The sequence below is a fragment of the Eumetopias jubatus genome, unplaced genomic scaffold (genome assembly GCF_037043125.1).
Source record: "Eumetopias jubatus isolate StellerSeaLion01/CBP00866 unplaced genomic scaffold, mEumJub1_p1.0 scaffold_4, whole genome shotgun sequence".
In the NCBI taxonomy this organism is placed as follows: domain Eukaryota; kingdom Metazoa; phylum Chordata; class Mammalia; order Carnivora; family Otariidae; genus Eumetopias; species Eumetopias jubatus.
Genome location: NW_028274810.1, coordinates 34,929,440 through 34,945,230, shown reverse-complemented (window position 1 = coordinate 34,945,230; position 15,791 = coordinate 34,929,440). Strand labels below are relative to the sequence as shown.

The following is a 15,791-nucleotide window of genomic DNA, read 5'->3' as shown; positions in this document are numbered from 1 at the left end:
CCTTTTGGCTGGAACAAGAGGGTAAAGTTCACAATGCAGAAGACAGAGGAAGAGGAATTCCTTGACAAAGTGGGAAACCATGACCAAAGGCAAGTTTAAGAACTTACGGATTACACTAGGGGGAAATTAGAGACTTGGAATGTACAGCCAGAGTGAGGCTGGAGAGTGAAGCAAAATCTAAATCATGGAGATTGCTATTTGATATGTGAAAAAGTCCAGAAATAGTGTGTGAGCAATGAGGAGCCACCAAAGGGTCTTGAGCAAGGGGTAAGAAAGAAGCTGTTCTTGGAAACTATGGGTAGACCATTTGGAGGGCAAACAAGATGGAAAAGTCAGATAGGAGACCAAAATAGTCTGATACAGGGACCATGAGGATTTGAATGATGGAGATTCCAACGGAGAAGGAGAAAGATGATGAACTGGAGAGATAGTGAAATAGATGGCTCTTGGTTATTCTGTAGAGGGAAGAAGATAGGATTTCCTGATGTAGGTGCCTGGGTGGATAGTGTGGTGACATCAAGTTAGAAAATACATGAGGAGGAGGAGTGGAGTTAAAGGAAAGGTGGTGAGTTCAATTATGAACACATGACAGGTTGAGGAGCCGGTGGGGCATCTTAGTGGAAAGAGCTGGAATGCAGGGTGTTGGTAAGTGAGTGGGAAGTAAGGAAGTGAGTGGGAAGTAAAAGGATGGAGAAATAAGATGGTACCAGCAGAGAAATGTTAAGAAGTGGGTGGTTTGAAGACAGTGGTGACAGCTTGAAATGACAAATTTGAGAAGTAGGAAGGAAGCCAGGAGCAGATAAATAGATTGCTGAGTAGTACGAAGGGTCCAATGAGGTTGAAGATGTGGTATGAGATAGGAAGTCTGAATTATGACTGTGAATTTCCCCAGGAGTGCCCTGCAGCGATTGTGGGATTAAGCCAAATTTACAGGTTAGCAGGGCAGACTAGGAAGGAGGACAAGGGATTTAAATATCCTTCTCTACTGTTTATCTCTATAATTTTACTGACAATTTCAGGTGGTTGAATTTTGTACAGAAAAAAACCACAATAAAGAGGCCCCAAACCCGCAAAACAAACAATGCAATCTCCGAAGCACCTGGGAAGTAATTAAGGATTCTGAGGACTTTAAGAAAACCACTCCTATGACAACACAGCCACCTGCACCCACATTCTCATTGCTGCAGATTGGACAAAGAATTGTGTGTTTAGTCCTTGATAAGTCTGGAAGCATGTCGGTATGTTCACTGGGTCTTGGTCTTCAGGATGCTGCTCTCACATTTGTGTATGATATGATCTGGACAACAAATTGTAACAAGCTGGGAATAAACGCAATCCTTAGAGTCAGAACAGTCACAACAATAACATTACCATCAGAAACACCCACTTCAACTCTATTCAACAGAAATTCAGCAGCAAGTGTCTCATTTGCCAAATTAAATTAGCTTTCAATTTATGAGCAAGATCTGCTGAAGTACATAGCCTTGACATCTTTTAATGTTTCACTGACAATATGTACGTCTATAGAACTATTATCAAAGCAGTAATAATCTAACTAAAGGCTAATCTGGCTTGATCTTTTAGGGCTATTCAAACAAAGGCCCTAAAATTCTACCCAAAGATGCTACTAATTATAAAGGATTATATATATAAAGCCCCTTAAATAAGCTTGTAGTCATTTACTCGATGTTAAGGCAGCCACTTCCAAATTTCCTCTACCCTGTTTTGTTATTAGTCTGCTCATCTGAACTCAACCTGACTGCTTTTCTTCTACTTCTCCATTCAGAATGGTAACCGCCTTAAACGACTGAATCAAGCCGGCAAACTTTTCCTTCTGCAGATAGTTGAGCAAGGGTCCTGGGTTGGGATGGTGACATTTAACAGTGCTGCCCAGGTACAAAGTGAACTCGTACAGATAAACAGTGCCGCGGAAAGGGATGCGCTCACCAAAAGCTTACCGACAGTGGCCTCAGGAGGAACGTCCATCTGCAGTGGGCTTCAATCAGCATTTGCTGTAAGACAAGTTCCCCCATCATTTGTCAATGTTTACAATTTCTGTTTCCCTAAACTTATCTCCGTTTTCAACAAAATTAAGTCAAATTTTCTCTAATATTTAAGTTCTTTCATAAAAGAGCACCTACCTACCTTTCTAGGTTCCCGTACCAGGGACTCTCTTCCAGGTGTCCTATGTCTCAGCAACTTGGATCGCTTGTCCTTCGGTGCTTCCACACCTTTGCCAGGCTCCCCACTTAGAATACTTTCTCCTGCCTCTTCTGTCCTTCAAATCACATTCATTCTTCAAAGATTCATCCCAGACATCACCTACTTCTGGACATCTTTCCTGATTCTTTCAACTGTACAGAATCACTCTTTCTACATTCTGTGAAGTTTAACAAAAAATTTCTTATGACTTCTAGGCTCTTCTGTATGATTTTCTAATCACACGCTTCACTCAAGCAAAATTTCATTAGGGATAGGACTTATCTCTTTACCTCCCAGGCTGCTGCACAGTATCTTTTATACGGAAGGTTCTCAATAAAATTGAATTATTTGAAAGCACCTGATGCTTACTTGCTCCAAATACATAATCCAATATTCCATAGTTATTTAGAAGATATTTACCCCATGAAAAAAGAATAAGAGGCTGAAAGAAACTGGCTTATTAAGGTCTCAGAATCTCTGTGGCATCTTGGGCAGCTTAGCCTTCTGCCTGATAGGGGGCACAACACGTCCATGGGGCTGTTCCAGATTCCCAAGCAGCAGCAGGAACATTTGGTTTCCAGCTCACACTATTGCATGTGGACAACAGACAACCATTTCCTCAAATTCTTCTGTCCCCTGAGACCTTTTATTCCACCTTGAAATTCAGTTCCCTAAAATTGATTTCCACTGTATGCACAGTCGGCTGCAGAACCCTTGTCCAGATGCCGGCGTGCATCTGGATTCTCTTGCCTCTGCCACTCGCCCAAGCTTTGATTAAAGAAGCAAATGAGGGAGGGGAACGGACAGTGAAATTGCTGACATGTTATTCTAAATTCCTGCTAAGCAAAACCTTAGGGGAGATGAGTAAGGCCAGATGGCCTGGTGGTGAAGAGAGAACTTCTGGTTCTGCATTTTCCACTTAGATGGGTGAGAGAGAGTGCGAGAGATACAACTGGAATTTAGATGCTCCTCCTGCCCAATGGAGTTCAGATGTGGGATGGGAGGAGCCTGTGTGGGAAAATGATGAGGGAAAGAGCCTTGTGTACTAAACTGTCTCAAGTTCTCCGCTGGTTCCTGCTGCAGAGCCCTTGTCAGGTCCGTTCTGGGCTTCTGTGCCTGCTGAGGGGCCCCCTGGACTTTGTTCTCTGGGCTTGATCAGGGCCCAGTCCTCTTTCCTGGTTGACTCAGCCCCACCCTGGCTCTCACTATTGGAGCAGAGCCCAAACACTCCCTTGTCCTCCATCCAGCCCCTGAGCAGACTGAACACCCCTTAGCCTGTATAGTGAGATGACCTGTTCTCTTGTCTGCTGACTTCTGTCTTTCCTGTGGGATATATGGGAATTTCTACATGTTTTCCACGACACATAGCAGTGATCGGGAGTAGGACAAAGGAATCCAAATTAAGCCCTTTCTCTGTCCTCTCAGTTTTGTCAGATCAAGGCCACGGCCAGGGTTGAGAGGATCCTGGGCTTTGGGCTCTATCATGTAGCAGCAAGCACAGTTCTGTTCTCTTCCCTTAGGTGGCAGCCCCTCTCAGAGTTCAAATAGAGTGTAGCACAAGTCCCCTCTGCTCTTAGCTTTCCTTTCAACCTACTTAAGATGCTTTCCTTTTCTGACAGTCTGGTCCAGATTAGAGAGGTTACTTAGGCTTGATTGCTAGTTTTCCCTTCTTCTGGGTCTCTCCTACTCTTTTTAGGGGAAGAGTGGACTCTTGCCTTCCACTTCTGAAATGAGTAACACTATTTTTTGAATCTAATTTTCCTTCTATCATAATCTTATCCAACATTGGTAAAAGGTGTGTGCTTTCTACACAATGTAAAAAACTATAATCTGTGTTAATCAGGAACAGTTGAAACATAGATGTCATAGGACAATAGGAGCTGGGGTTAATAGGAACAAAATTATTTGTTAATCAGAGGGAATATTAAAAATTTTAATATTGTGACCTGGGTACTTACTGGTCAGAACCAATGCCAACCATAAACAGCTGGTATGGTCAGATGGTGAATATCATATAAGCTAAATCTACCCTGCGTCTAATATCTCCCAAATATTATACCTATTCAGTGAGGGTGGTTTCTGAAGGCATCTGGGAACCTCCAAAATCCTGTCAAGGAGAAAGCATATGAAGAAAACTAGAAAAACCTCCTTCGCTGCTTCCCCAGTGCTGTCTATCCCTGGACCTACCCTGTATCCTTCTTTACAGAGCCCGCTCTGCAGTAGGGTAACCAAGAGAAAAGACTATTGTCAAGTTCCATGAATGTTGCTGATTTAAAATTTTATCATTTCAAGACAGAGATATTTGACCATTCTCAGGCACTTTTGTTCATTCCCTCTGGGATTTCTCTTCTCATTCCCTTTAAATGCAGTTCTCCCAAACCCCTTGGCCACCCTGATAACTCATGCCCTGCATTATGTTCTTAGGTTATTAGGAAGAAATTCTCAACAGATGGATCTGAAATCGTGCTGCTGACCGATGGGGAGGACAACACTATAAGCTCGTGCTTCAACGAGGTGAAACAAAGTGGAGCTGTCATCCACACAGTTGCCCTGGGACCCTCTGCAGCAAAAGAACTAGAGGAGCTGCCTCAAATGACAGGTGAAGGGTGGTCTGCTGCTGTTGTGTCCCACTGAATTGTCTCTTCCACTGGACTGTGAGCTCCAGTGAACTGGGGAGAAGGGGAAGGATGGGATATATAGAGAGAGGGGTAATCTTATTAACCAACTACCTGCCTTTACCTCTAAATGACCATTAGAATTGACTCTACCCATTTCTTTTAAGGCCTCAATTCTAGGATTATGGCAGTCTGAAGGAAGATGGGATCAGCATAGCACTCTAGTTAGGACTCAGGTCTCTCTTCCCAGACACTTTGTAAGGACTGCAAAGAATCTAATAGGTTAGCCAGGAACCACTCTCTTCCAGTTGGCAACTGGCTTAGAGACCCAGGGGAGACAGATGACAAGCCACTAACTATATAACACCATGATACAAGTACTCTATTAACAGTAGAAAGCACCGTAGAAGAGAAAGTCTTTGACTTTATTAAGGGAAGGAGAAGGTCCAGAAAGGTGACATCTAAGTTGACACTTCAATAAGGAGTAGCAGGGGAAGGGCAAAGGGCCTGCTAAACCACACACAAGGTCACTCTGAAACTGTAGAAAACAATGCAGTTTCTCCATAAAACATTAATATATGAAGCTTCTAACTATCATACACAGACAGATGGTTAAAATAGATTCCATATGTGCCTGGCTTCTTTAGCAGAGTAGGTGGGCGCAATTTTTTTAACTTAGGGCCAGTATTATGGATATCAATTATTATGCTGAGTTGCCACCTGAGGCAGCTAAAATGACAGGACTGCTTGTTTCTAATACTACCTGCCTTAGGCTGGGTTTCCTAGAAATAGAGCCTGAGACAGGGATTTGGGCACATGTGATTTATAGAGGGAGAGCTCTCGGGAGAATAGGAGAAAGGGAAATGGGACAAGACAGGGGAAGGACCCAAGCACAGAAGTGGACTTAGAGTCTAGCTGAAGCCTAACCCTACAGGGGGCTCTCAATCTGGAATTGCATCACACACCTCGTACAATCTTGAGGCAAAAGGGCTGATCTTTTGTACCACTGTGTCTTTCAGTTAGTGGCTGTGGACAGTCAAGACAAGGTGGAGGTGAGGGAGCACGTTATTTCTCCAGCAAGCGTAGTCTCTTTTGGTAAGGCAATTCTCCAGAAAAAGGGGCAGTTACATGCCATTAGCAGCTAACACTTAGAGCAGCTGGGGAGAGATTTGCTTGCTTAGGTAAGGGTAGCTGGGTGGGGCCCCAAGAGAATTACCAAAGTACTTACCTTAAACTTTGGATGGCATTAAGAGTTTAAAAGTGCTTTCACATCAACTATCTTAGTTACATATGTTCTAAATAGCCCAAGACTGAGAGACCTGGTGTATAATCTATTTTTTACTACACATTAGACTTTTCTATAACTGTCCCTTGTCAGCTGTTATTTCTTGCTGTTGTTACATACACATGTTTTATGATTTAGGAGAAAACCCAAAAGTCAAGCTTGTTAAGATTATGTCTAAAATAAGAATAAATCAATAGGCTTGGAATAAGGCCTAATGAATTCTCTTTTTGAAGTGTATGACCTTTAAAACATGAAATTTTATGCTCCTAATTTTGACTAATCAGAGATTCATGGCTGCTTTGCAGATAATTGACATAGCTGGACAACTGAGATGTTGTCGAAGCTATTATTTAGTAGGATTAAAAATTTAGCATCGACTTCTGAATTAATCTGGATGCCTGTTTGATGTTGATTGATACTTTAAAAATGCAATAGAATATTTATGTCACATATTCTGCTATCTTAACAATAGCTAAAATGGTGCAAATACTTGATTTCTAGAAAATAACTCCTGATAATATAATTGCATTTTAGGAGGTATGCAGATGTATGCTTCAGATCAGGCTCAGAACAATGGCCTCATTGACGCCTTTGGGGCCCTTTCATCTGGGAATGCAGCTGTCTCCCAGCGTGCTATCCAGGTCAGAATTTTTACTCTTTGGTTTTTCATGTTTACAAATAATCATAACCAAGATGGAGGGTTTAATGGTTAAACTTTTTAAGTACTACATTCTTCCAGTAGTAAGTTAAAACTAAAAATAGAAGTTTCAGTCTGATATTGGACATTATTCCTAAGATGCAACACTACCGTTTTAAGCAAAGCAATTAGTGTTTACCTGTTTGGAAACAATACCGTCTTCTCCATAGAAACCAGCAACATACAATATTGGGTCCAAAAATTCTTTTTTAACATCTGTTAACAAGCACCCATAGCAATATAATTGGCTCAAATTTTTCTTCACAGTAGATCATCTTAACACAAATTTTCTGGGACAAGTAAGTGCTCAGGGATTACTTGCTCTATTTTTCCATTACCTCAAATGTCTGATATTTGTCAAGATTTCCTTATAATGGATGAAAAGTGTTTTGCTCTGTGAAAAGCCCATGATGTCAGTCAAGACACCTGGGCCTAAAAAAAAAAAAGACACCTGGGCCTGCCATTAACTCTAACTGTGGGTTAAGAACTTCACCTTTCTGGGCCTTGGTTTCTCAGCCAGATAGGAACCAAAAAACATCCACGGGCTCTTCTGGTTCTAAAATTTCAAGAAAACCAAACTTTCTTTCAAAAATCTTGGGACTATTCATTAAGAAAAGGACAAATGTATTTTAAATGTTCTTCTTGAAGTTTCAAAAGCTACTCATATGAATTTTTAAGCTAGAGAGTAAACAATCAGAACTCACATCTGTGTGAATTATGATTTTTATTGTGATAACTTTATTGTGAAAGTTTGGCTGAAAATAAAAGAACAATGTCATGTCAAAGCAAAATAATGACAGATTTGGAAACAACACGTTTTCTGATCTACCTGTTTAGCATTTAATCAATCAAAGAAGACAGCAATTTTACTCATTTGGTTTACCCTAGCTCAGATTTAGAAAATTAAACTCAAGAGTCCAGTCTGGAAATTGGAGGAATGTGTCTGAAAAAAAAGTGATTAAACTGATGAAAGGACAAGTTCACAGTCAGGCAGTTTCTGCCCATTACTTTTGTATTTAAGAAGCCTAACAGTGAGAGACAGAAATGAGCAGAACTCATTGACCCACCCGCCTTAAGAATCAGATATAAGAGCCCTCCACTTGTTCCACATCCAAGATCAAATCTACCTGTGAAATTAGAAAATCTGATTCTATGACCCAGCCACCCTATCTTCTCTTAGATATCAGTTTAAGGACAAGAAATAATTACCAAGGAGACAATCCTCACGGTCACATTCTCTGTAAAAGTCCTGTTAACCCTTCCCCATCTCAGTCCCTGCTCTAACCACTCCTTCATTCTGCTCCAAACAACAAATCAGCCTTAGTCCTTGACTTACTTCATTTATTTTCACAGGGACTACAATAACACTTGACCCAGCATTGGTTATTTGCAAAAAGTCCCAGTCAGACCCCTTAAGAGTTTATAGTCTAGTAAACAGGATGAGGTATAAACACTACTAGGTATAAAGCAAAACACACTGTGAGAATATCAAAGGAGTGACAGAATCACGATTCTGTGGGAACTCACAGGAGGGAGAGATTATTCTCAGTCAGTAAGTGAGATGGACAATAGAGAAAGTGTCATTTGAACCGAATATTGAAGGATTGGTAAGGCTTAGACAAATGGAGATGACTGTATAGACTTTCAGGAAAAGCAGAGAGTATGATAAAGTCAGAGCCAGGGATTCATGACTGTCATTTGGGGAAGTGGTCTGGTTTGGGTGTAGAAATAAACATTGTGGAAGCTAAGGCTGGAAGAAAGGTAATTTAGAACTGGATAATGATAAGACCTAAATACCAAACCAAGGACTCAGGCATCACTGAAGGCTTTTAATGGGGCAACTGAGAATTGGAGGCAGAATGGAAGAGACTGTGTGATGGGGACTGTATTCTCCAGAATGTAAAGAGTTGTTTTTCTTCACAGCTTGAGAGTAGAGGCTTAATGCTCCAGAACAATCAGTGGATGAATGGCACAGTGCTTGTGGACAGCACTGTGGGAAATGACACTTTATTTCTCATCACTTGGACAACACAGCATCCCCAAATCCTTCTCCACGATCCTAGTGGAAAGAAACAAGATGGATTTGTAGTGGACACAAACACCAAAATGGCCTACCTCCAAATCCCAGGCACTGCCAAGGTATGGGCTCAGGTTTTATCTTTCCCACAATTTGACAAGATAAATTAAAGTTTTTACAAAATAATCATAGCTTTTTAAATGTGGGTAGTTGCTAAAAGGAGAGTTAGTATTGAATGAAAGAAAGAACAAGGAAAATTCTCCATCCAAGTCTCTATCTCATTAGTATGACTGCAAATCAAGGGAAAGGAAATTGGTGATATTTTCTCCAGGTACTAAAGGCAGACCTTTCAAATTACATAGAAGTCAAGATGCAAAATGGTCCTTGAAACTACGGGATCATGAAAAACATTTCCTCTACCTCTGGAACCCATTGATTTGATACTGCTTTTTAGAAACCAAGGAAATAATAAGGACACAGCTTCCTCACCTCATTTTCCCCAACTAGGATTTTCCTGACAGTAAGAACCATGTAGTTAATCCAAATGTACCAAAATTTCCCTTGGCTGACAGAATATAAGAGATCTTCTTAGATATGCTTGTGACATACTTGTATCAGATAAGCCCTTCCTATAGATGGTATTAAAGTCAGGTCTGTCTCACCTACAGTTATTAATTGGAAATGTCTCCATTTGTTTTGGTCAGGTTGGCACTTGGAGTTACAGTCTGCAAGCAAGCTCACAAACCCTGACTCTGACTGTCACCTCCCGTGCTTCAAGTGCTACTTTGCCTCCAATTACAGTGACCTCTAAAATGAACAAAGACACAGGCGAATTCCCTAGCCCTATGGCAGTTTATGCAAAGATTCATCAAGGATCCTCACCAATCCTCAGGGCCACTGTCACAGCTGTAATAGAATCAGTGAATGGTAAAACAGTTACCCTGGAATTATTGGACAATGGAGCAGGTAACCATTCAAAAAATTGGAAAACACATCTTTCTTTTCCAAAAAGCAACCAAGGAATAGAAGGAGGGCATGATCTGGTGAGGACGTTAGAAGCAGGGAGTCCACTACTGGGGGTCTGGCTGGGAGAGTTCCCTGCTTCCCCCCAATTCCTATATTTTAAAATGTTGAAAAACATGAATAAGGGCCTACCTTTAGCTTCTGCAAAGACCAAACACATTAGTGGCTCAAGTTCAATACACTCAGACACTCCAGGGAGTTGTCAGAGGGTATTCCACACTCCCCAAAAAGGGAAGGAGGAAAATTAATAGCTATCTTATGTTATCTTCATTTTTATCTTTACCACACACTTTTGAGATATTGTTATCCCCACATTACAGATGAAGAAACTGAGGCTTTCACATTTAGAAAGCAGCAGAGATAAATTCAAATGCAATTATATATGCCTGCTATATGTATGCAGACTCTGTATTATCTTGCTCCCAAAATGAAAATCCTGCCCATATTTTTTAAATAAATCTAACAGGGAGCGAGAGAAAGAGAATTCTACATTTCTTTTTAGAAGGAACATGACTGTTTACTCTGATGCAAGTAACTTTATTAGAACAAATTCTGTAAATGAATTTCCTACCCAAATCTACCCTGGTGAGAAGTCATAAGTTTTAAAAAAAAATCATATAACATTTTTTCCCCATAGTAATGTACAACAATTCAACTCAGTTCAACAGATACTTAACGAATAGTTACCTTGCGCTATGTTGGATGTAGCAGACACATGGCATGACCTCTGATTTCAAAAAGAAAGACAACAATTCAGGAAGACAAAATATACACATATGAAGCTAAACACACACAGAGACATATACACACGTGTGCATGTGCACATAAGATAAAAAGTAGATTTCATCTTTAACACAATCAAATCCTAAACTATCTTGGAGATAGCACAAGATTATCTTTGCTTCGAAAATTTTTAACCCATATATGAGTTAGAAATATACAAATGCCCATCTGCCTTTCAGATATTCATTAATTCCTTCATTTTCCTGTCAAGGTGCTGATGCTACTAAGGATGATGGTATCTATTCAAGGTATTTTACGGCTTATGATACAAATGGTAGATACAGTGTGAAAGTGTGGGCTCTGGGAGGAATAAATGCAGCCAGCCAGAGGGTGACACCCCAGCAGAATGGAGCCATGTACATGCCTGGCTGGATTGAGAATGGTAAGTAATCTGTAATAACACACCTGGCTTGAGTAAAAGGTTTAGGATCAAGAGAAAACCAATAAGCCTGTGGGGAGAATGGTGTGATTTAATATCAGGGTTTCTCTGTCTGAACACTACTGACATTTTGGGCCACATAATTCTTTGTTGTGGGGGCTGTCCTGTGCATTGTAGGATGTTTAGCAGCATTCCTGGCCTCTACTCACTAGTTATCAGAAGCATCCCCCACAGTTATGACAATCAAAAATGTCTCCAGACATCATCCACTGTCCTCTAGGAGGCAAAATAACCCTCAGTTGAAAACCAATAGATTGAAAGTAGCTTTCTACTGCCTGGGTTCACATTCCAGCCCTCTACCGAAGGTAATCTCTTTGTGCTTCACTTTCCTCAGCTGTAAAATAGGAATAATAATGGTAACTACCTAATAAGGTAGTTATGAGGAATTAACAAGGAAATACATCTAATAAGCTGTTGCTGGTAAATAGTAATGTTCAATAAATGTTTGCTATTATTTTCAAATAAATTTTAAAATATTTTGTAATAAAGCTCTTTCCACTGATAGTGGCATTTCCATAGAATAAGGGAATTTAGGGCTTATTATATACATCAGTATCACAAGCCCCACTGTCTCCTTTCTCTTGCTCAGACCAGGGAAAATAGTAGATGAACCTAATACCAGCCAGTACACTGAGCCCTCATGTAAGCATGTGGGAAAATTGTGCTCCAAGAAATAGGCAGTCCTATACCACTCTTGGTCATAAACACTTGCCCTGGATTAGAGTTGGAATTGGGACCAAGACTAGTCCTGATGGGTTCCAGGACTTGTTTTCCATCAATCTCTACTGTCTTGGGTAGGTCTTTTCCTAGTGGCTGGTGTATTGTAAGAACAGCTCCGCCAAGAAGCTTCCCACTGTCCTATTTACTTGGGTGTGTGCTCAGTAAAAGGAGGATTCTAGGATATGTGGTGTTTCATGCAAAGGCGATCACAGGAAAAAAATGCTTTAAAGACATTGCTTCCAAAGCTCTTTCACATATTTCAGCTAAGTTTATTTTCATTTGTTCTTCTTTCTGAGTTAGGGGAAAAAGGCAGGAGTTTAGCCTTCTTGGCTTAGTGGCCATATTTAGCCGAATGTGCAGTGTTTTACTCACATTAGGACATTACATTCTTCTAATCATCCCATTTTGCAGACAGAGAAACAGAGGCTAGAGAGGCTTTTGGTCTAACTGTGATAGGACTAACCATGATAGGACCTGGCTTGGCATTAGAGAGCCATGTTTTTCCCCTCTATCCCTTGATGAGCCTGAATACCAAGAGAGATGGTCTCTATTGGTGAATTGAATACTAACTCTGAACCCGCTACAGTATCTACTTTATCTTTGCCCTAGACCAGATTGATGGGTATGAAGATCAATCTGTCTTTACAGACAAAAATTTTAAAGGCTAAAGAAGTAGAGTTTATGAGAGAGTAAATTCTGTGTAATGCCATATTAGGGTATTATGGAATATTTTTATTGAAATTAGAGTCGGAGAACCCTACTGATTGAGCAGGCCAGGGTATTTTTTGAATTCCAGGATTACTTTTATACAACCTTTCAGCAAGAATGTGAAGAAAATTGAGATTGCTACAAGCACTAAGTTCCTATGCATTCAATGAGAAAATCAGAAGTCTTCCAAAAGCATAAAATTTTAGAACCTCTAACACAAAACAGTTTATGAGAAGCTGCAATCTAATAAGAAAGATAAAACACAAACATAGAGAAAGAGGGGAAAAATACATGGAAGGAATAATCAAGGTAATTCTTGATGGTCCAGATGATTAATTACCAAATACATAGGAAAAATAATAAAACCAACAGTATTATCTAGGTGAAAGAGATTTCTTGAGGCTGTCTAAGAAGGCTTAAAACAGAGGTAGGATTTAAGCTGATCTAAGAAGAATAAAATCAGGATAGGCAAAAAGATGGGAAGAGAAACAATTCCAGGACAAATGTCACGAAAATAAATTATGAGAATTGTTATTCCATAAAACATCCAGAAAATATCTGTAAGATAAAAAACTGTGATTCTCTCTTTGCTTTTTTTCCTCTGATGCAACCTGATTTGGGATCTTTACACCAAATAATTAAAATTAATTTTGTGTGTGGGAGGAGAGAAGGCAAAGGTGAGAGTAGGAAGAGGTCAATCTGATAACAAAATGAAGTATAGTCATATAGTTGCTTACAATGTAATGAAATGAAATGAAATGTAATGTAATGTAATGTAATGCAATGCAAGGTAATATAATGTAACGTAATGTAATGTGATGTGATGTGATGTGATGTGATGTGATGTGATGTGATGTGATGCAGGTGAAATAAAATGGAATCCACCAAGACCCGAAATCAGTAAGAATGATCTTCAAGGCAACCAAGTGTGTTTCAGCAGAACATCCCTGGGAAGTTCATTTGTGGCCTCTGGTGTCCCACAGGCTTCCATACCTGATCTCTTCCCACCTTGTCAAATCACTGACCTTAAGGCAAAAATCCATGGGGACAAATTTATAAATCTGACTTGGACAGCTCCTGGGGATGATTATGATCACGGAAGAGGTAAGCTGAATGTGGTGTGGGCCCTGTAAAGGAGTTTACCAGCCAACAGAGGTGCAGAAGGAGGTGAGGCAGGCAGGCAGGCATGTTGTGGTGCATGGGGAAGGCAGAAGCCAAGAGGGATCTTGAATGTCCTCTGAAATAAAAGGTTAGGGTTTTTAAATAGGAGAGGTTTAGAACCTGAAAAACTGGCCCACTTGAAGTTTTAAGAGGTTTCAACCAGTAACAGGCAATCTAGGTTTTTTTGAAATCTTGCCAAGCTGTCCTTTAATAAACCCCATTTTTAGCAATGACTCCTGGAAAGGATTGGGAATAGAGCATAGATATCTATGGAGCAGAGCTGACCTTTGGAAGAAACCTCAGGTCCTACTAGATTTTTGTCCCAAAGTATAGTCTTCAGATTGCAGCATGGGCATCACATGAATGCTTGGTAGAAATGTAGAACCCCAGTCCCCAACCAGATCTACCAAACCAAGAATCTGTATTTGAAGATCCCTGGGTATTTTGTATGCACATGAAAGTTTGAGAAGCACTGGTACCAAAAACTCCTCTATAAATAATAAAGCACTAAGCAGTAATTTAAAGGCTTCCTCTCTCAGCCAGATGCATGCACAGAAATACAGACCAAGGCTTTAGGTCATGCCTGTCCATTTATTTATTTATTTGTTTGTTTGTTTAATTTTATTTTTTTGAGAGAGAGAGAGAGCATGTGCGTGCACATGAAGGGGAAGGGTGGGGGCGGGTTAAGGGGTGGGGAGAGAGGGAGAGGGAGGGGGAGAGAGAGAATATTAAGCGGGATCTATGCCCAGAGTGGAGCCCGACATGGGGCTCAATCTCACCACCCTGAGATCATGACCTAAGCTGAAATCAAGAGTCGGATGCTTAACCAGCTGAGCCACCCAAGCACCCCGGATCCAGTTTTATATTTATCACTCTGTTGAGATACACAAATAAGAATGTAAAAAGAATACTAATAAATATGGACCATCAATTACATTTATTCACTGGAAATTTATGGAATGGTGATATAGTTTCTAATAGACTTTAAAACTTCTTTAACACTTGAGAATTACAATCACAACTTTTTTTTTTCCTTTTTAGCTCACAAGTATATCATTAGAGTAAGTGCAAGTATTCTTGATCTCAGAGACAATTTCAATGAATCACTTCAAGTGAACACATCTGATCTCTTCCCGAAGGAGGCCAACTCTAAGGAAGTTTTTGTGTTTACACCAGAAAACATCCCTTTTGAAAACGGCACGGATCTCTTCATTGCAGTTCAGGCCGTTGATAAGTCCAACCTAAAGTCAGAAATCTCTAATATTGTAGGAGTGTCTCTGTTTATTCCCCCACAGACTCCTCCAGAGATACCTACTCCTTCTCCTCCTTGCCCTGATATTAATGTCAACAGCACCATTCCTGGCCTTCACATCTTAAAAATTATGTGGAAGTGGCTAGGGGAATTGCAGCTGTCAGTAGCCTTGGGCTGAGTTTTCATGAGATGAATAAATCATCCATCCTTCTTTTGATTATAAAGTTCTCCAAAATATATTTTAAACTTTCCTGTAGAGGGCGATATAATGAAATAAAATGCTAAACAACTGGCTACATATGTATAAAGACTATCATTGAAATACAAAAGTTTAATCATCGCACAGGCATTTATTAATGGTTTTTAAAGAAGAAGTGCTTGCATTGATAAATGAAAGTATGTTTTAATTCCTTTTAAGGAGCTTTGCCAATTAAAAAGAACATGTAATTGCAAGTGAAAGGTGCCAGATGCCCAGCTAGGTCAAACTATTTAAATACAAAAGGAATGGCTTGTTATTTGTATCAACATTACCAGGAATAAGGATTCTCTTCTCTAAATTTGCAAGGATTATACATTTCAGGAAGAGATTGCACTGCAGAAAGAAACAGTAGCATGAAGTCTCCTTAGGCATAGAAATGTATGTTATGTGCATGAAATTACAAGTCAGTGATGCTTAAAGCCACAGTGGTAGGAGATGAGGTGGGAAAGGTAGGTTCAAGCCAGATGTGAAGGGGAAGTGATTGAGAAATAAACGTTTTTTGTGTACTTTGTGCTAAATGCTCTACTAATGCCTTATATGCATTATCTTATGTAATACAATTCAGTTCATTCAACAAATGTTCATCAGCTGCCTATTATATTCCAGGCCCATGGTAGGTCCTGAGTACAA

At 40.1% G+C, this 15,791-nt stretch overlaps 1 protein-coding gene across 1 annotated transcript in view; it reads left to right on the top strand.

The window, feature by feature from the left end:
* The window catches only part of CLCA1 (chloride channel accessory 1), a 30,091-nt gene extending 15,011 nt beyond the window's left edge, over positions 1-15,080 (top strand). Inside the window, exons 6-14 of the mRNA XM_028102544.2 lie at positions 1,020-1,238; positions 1,787-2,014; positions 4,627-4,801; positions 6,637-6,743; positions 8,723-8,938; positions 9,521-9,782; positions 10,834-11,004; positions 13,354-13,593; positions 14,692-15,080. Coding sequence (XP_027958345.2) covers positions 1,020-1,238; positions 1,787-2,014; positions 4,627-4,801; positions 6,637-6,743; positions 8,723-8,938; positions 9,521-9,782; positions 10,834-11,004; positions 13,354-13,593; positions 14,692-15,080 — 2,007 coding nt within the window. The remainder of the gene's footprint in view (positions 1-1,019; positions 1,239-1,786; positions 2,015-4,626; positions 4,802-6,636; positions 6,744-8,722; positions 8,939-9,520; positions 9,783-10,833; positions 11,005-13,353; positions 13,594-14,691) is intronic.
* The last annotated feature ends 711 nt before the right edge of the window (positions 15,081-15,791 follow it).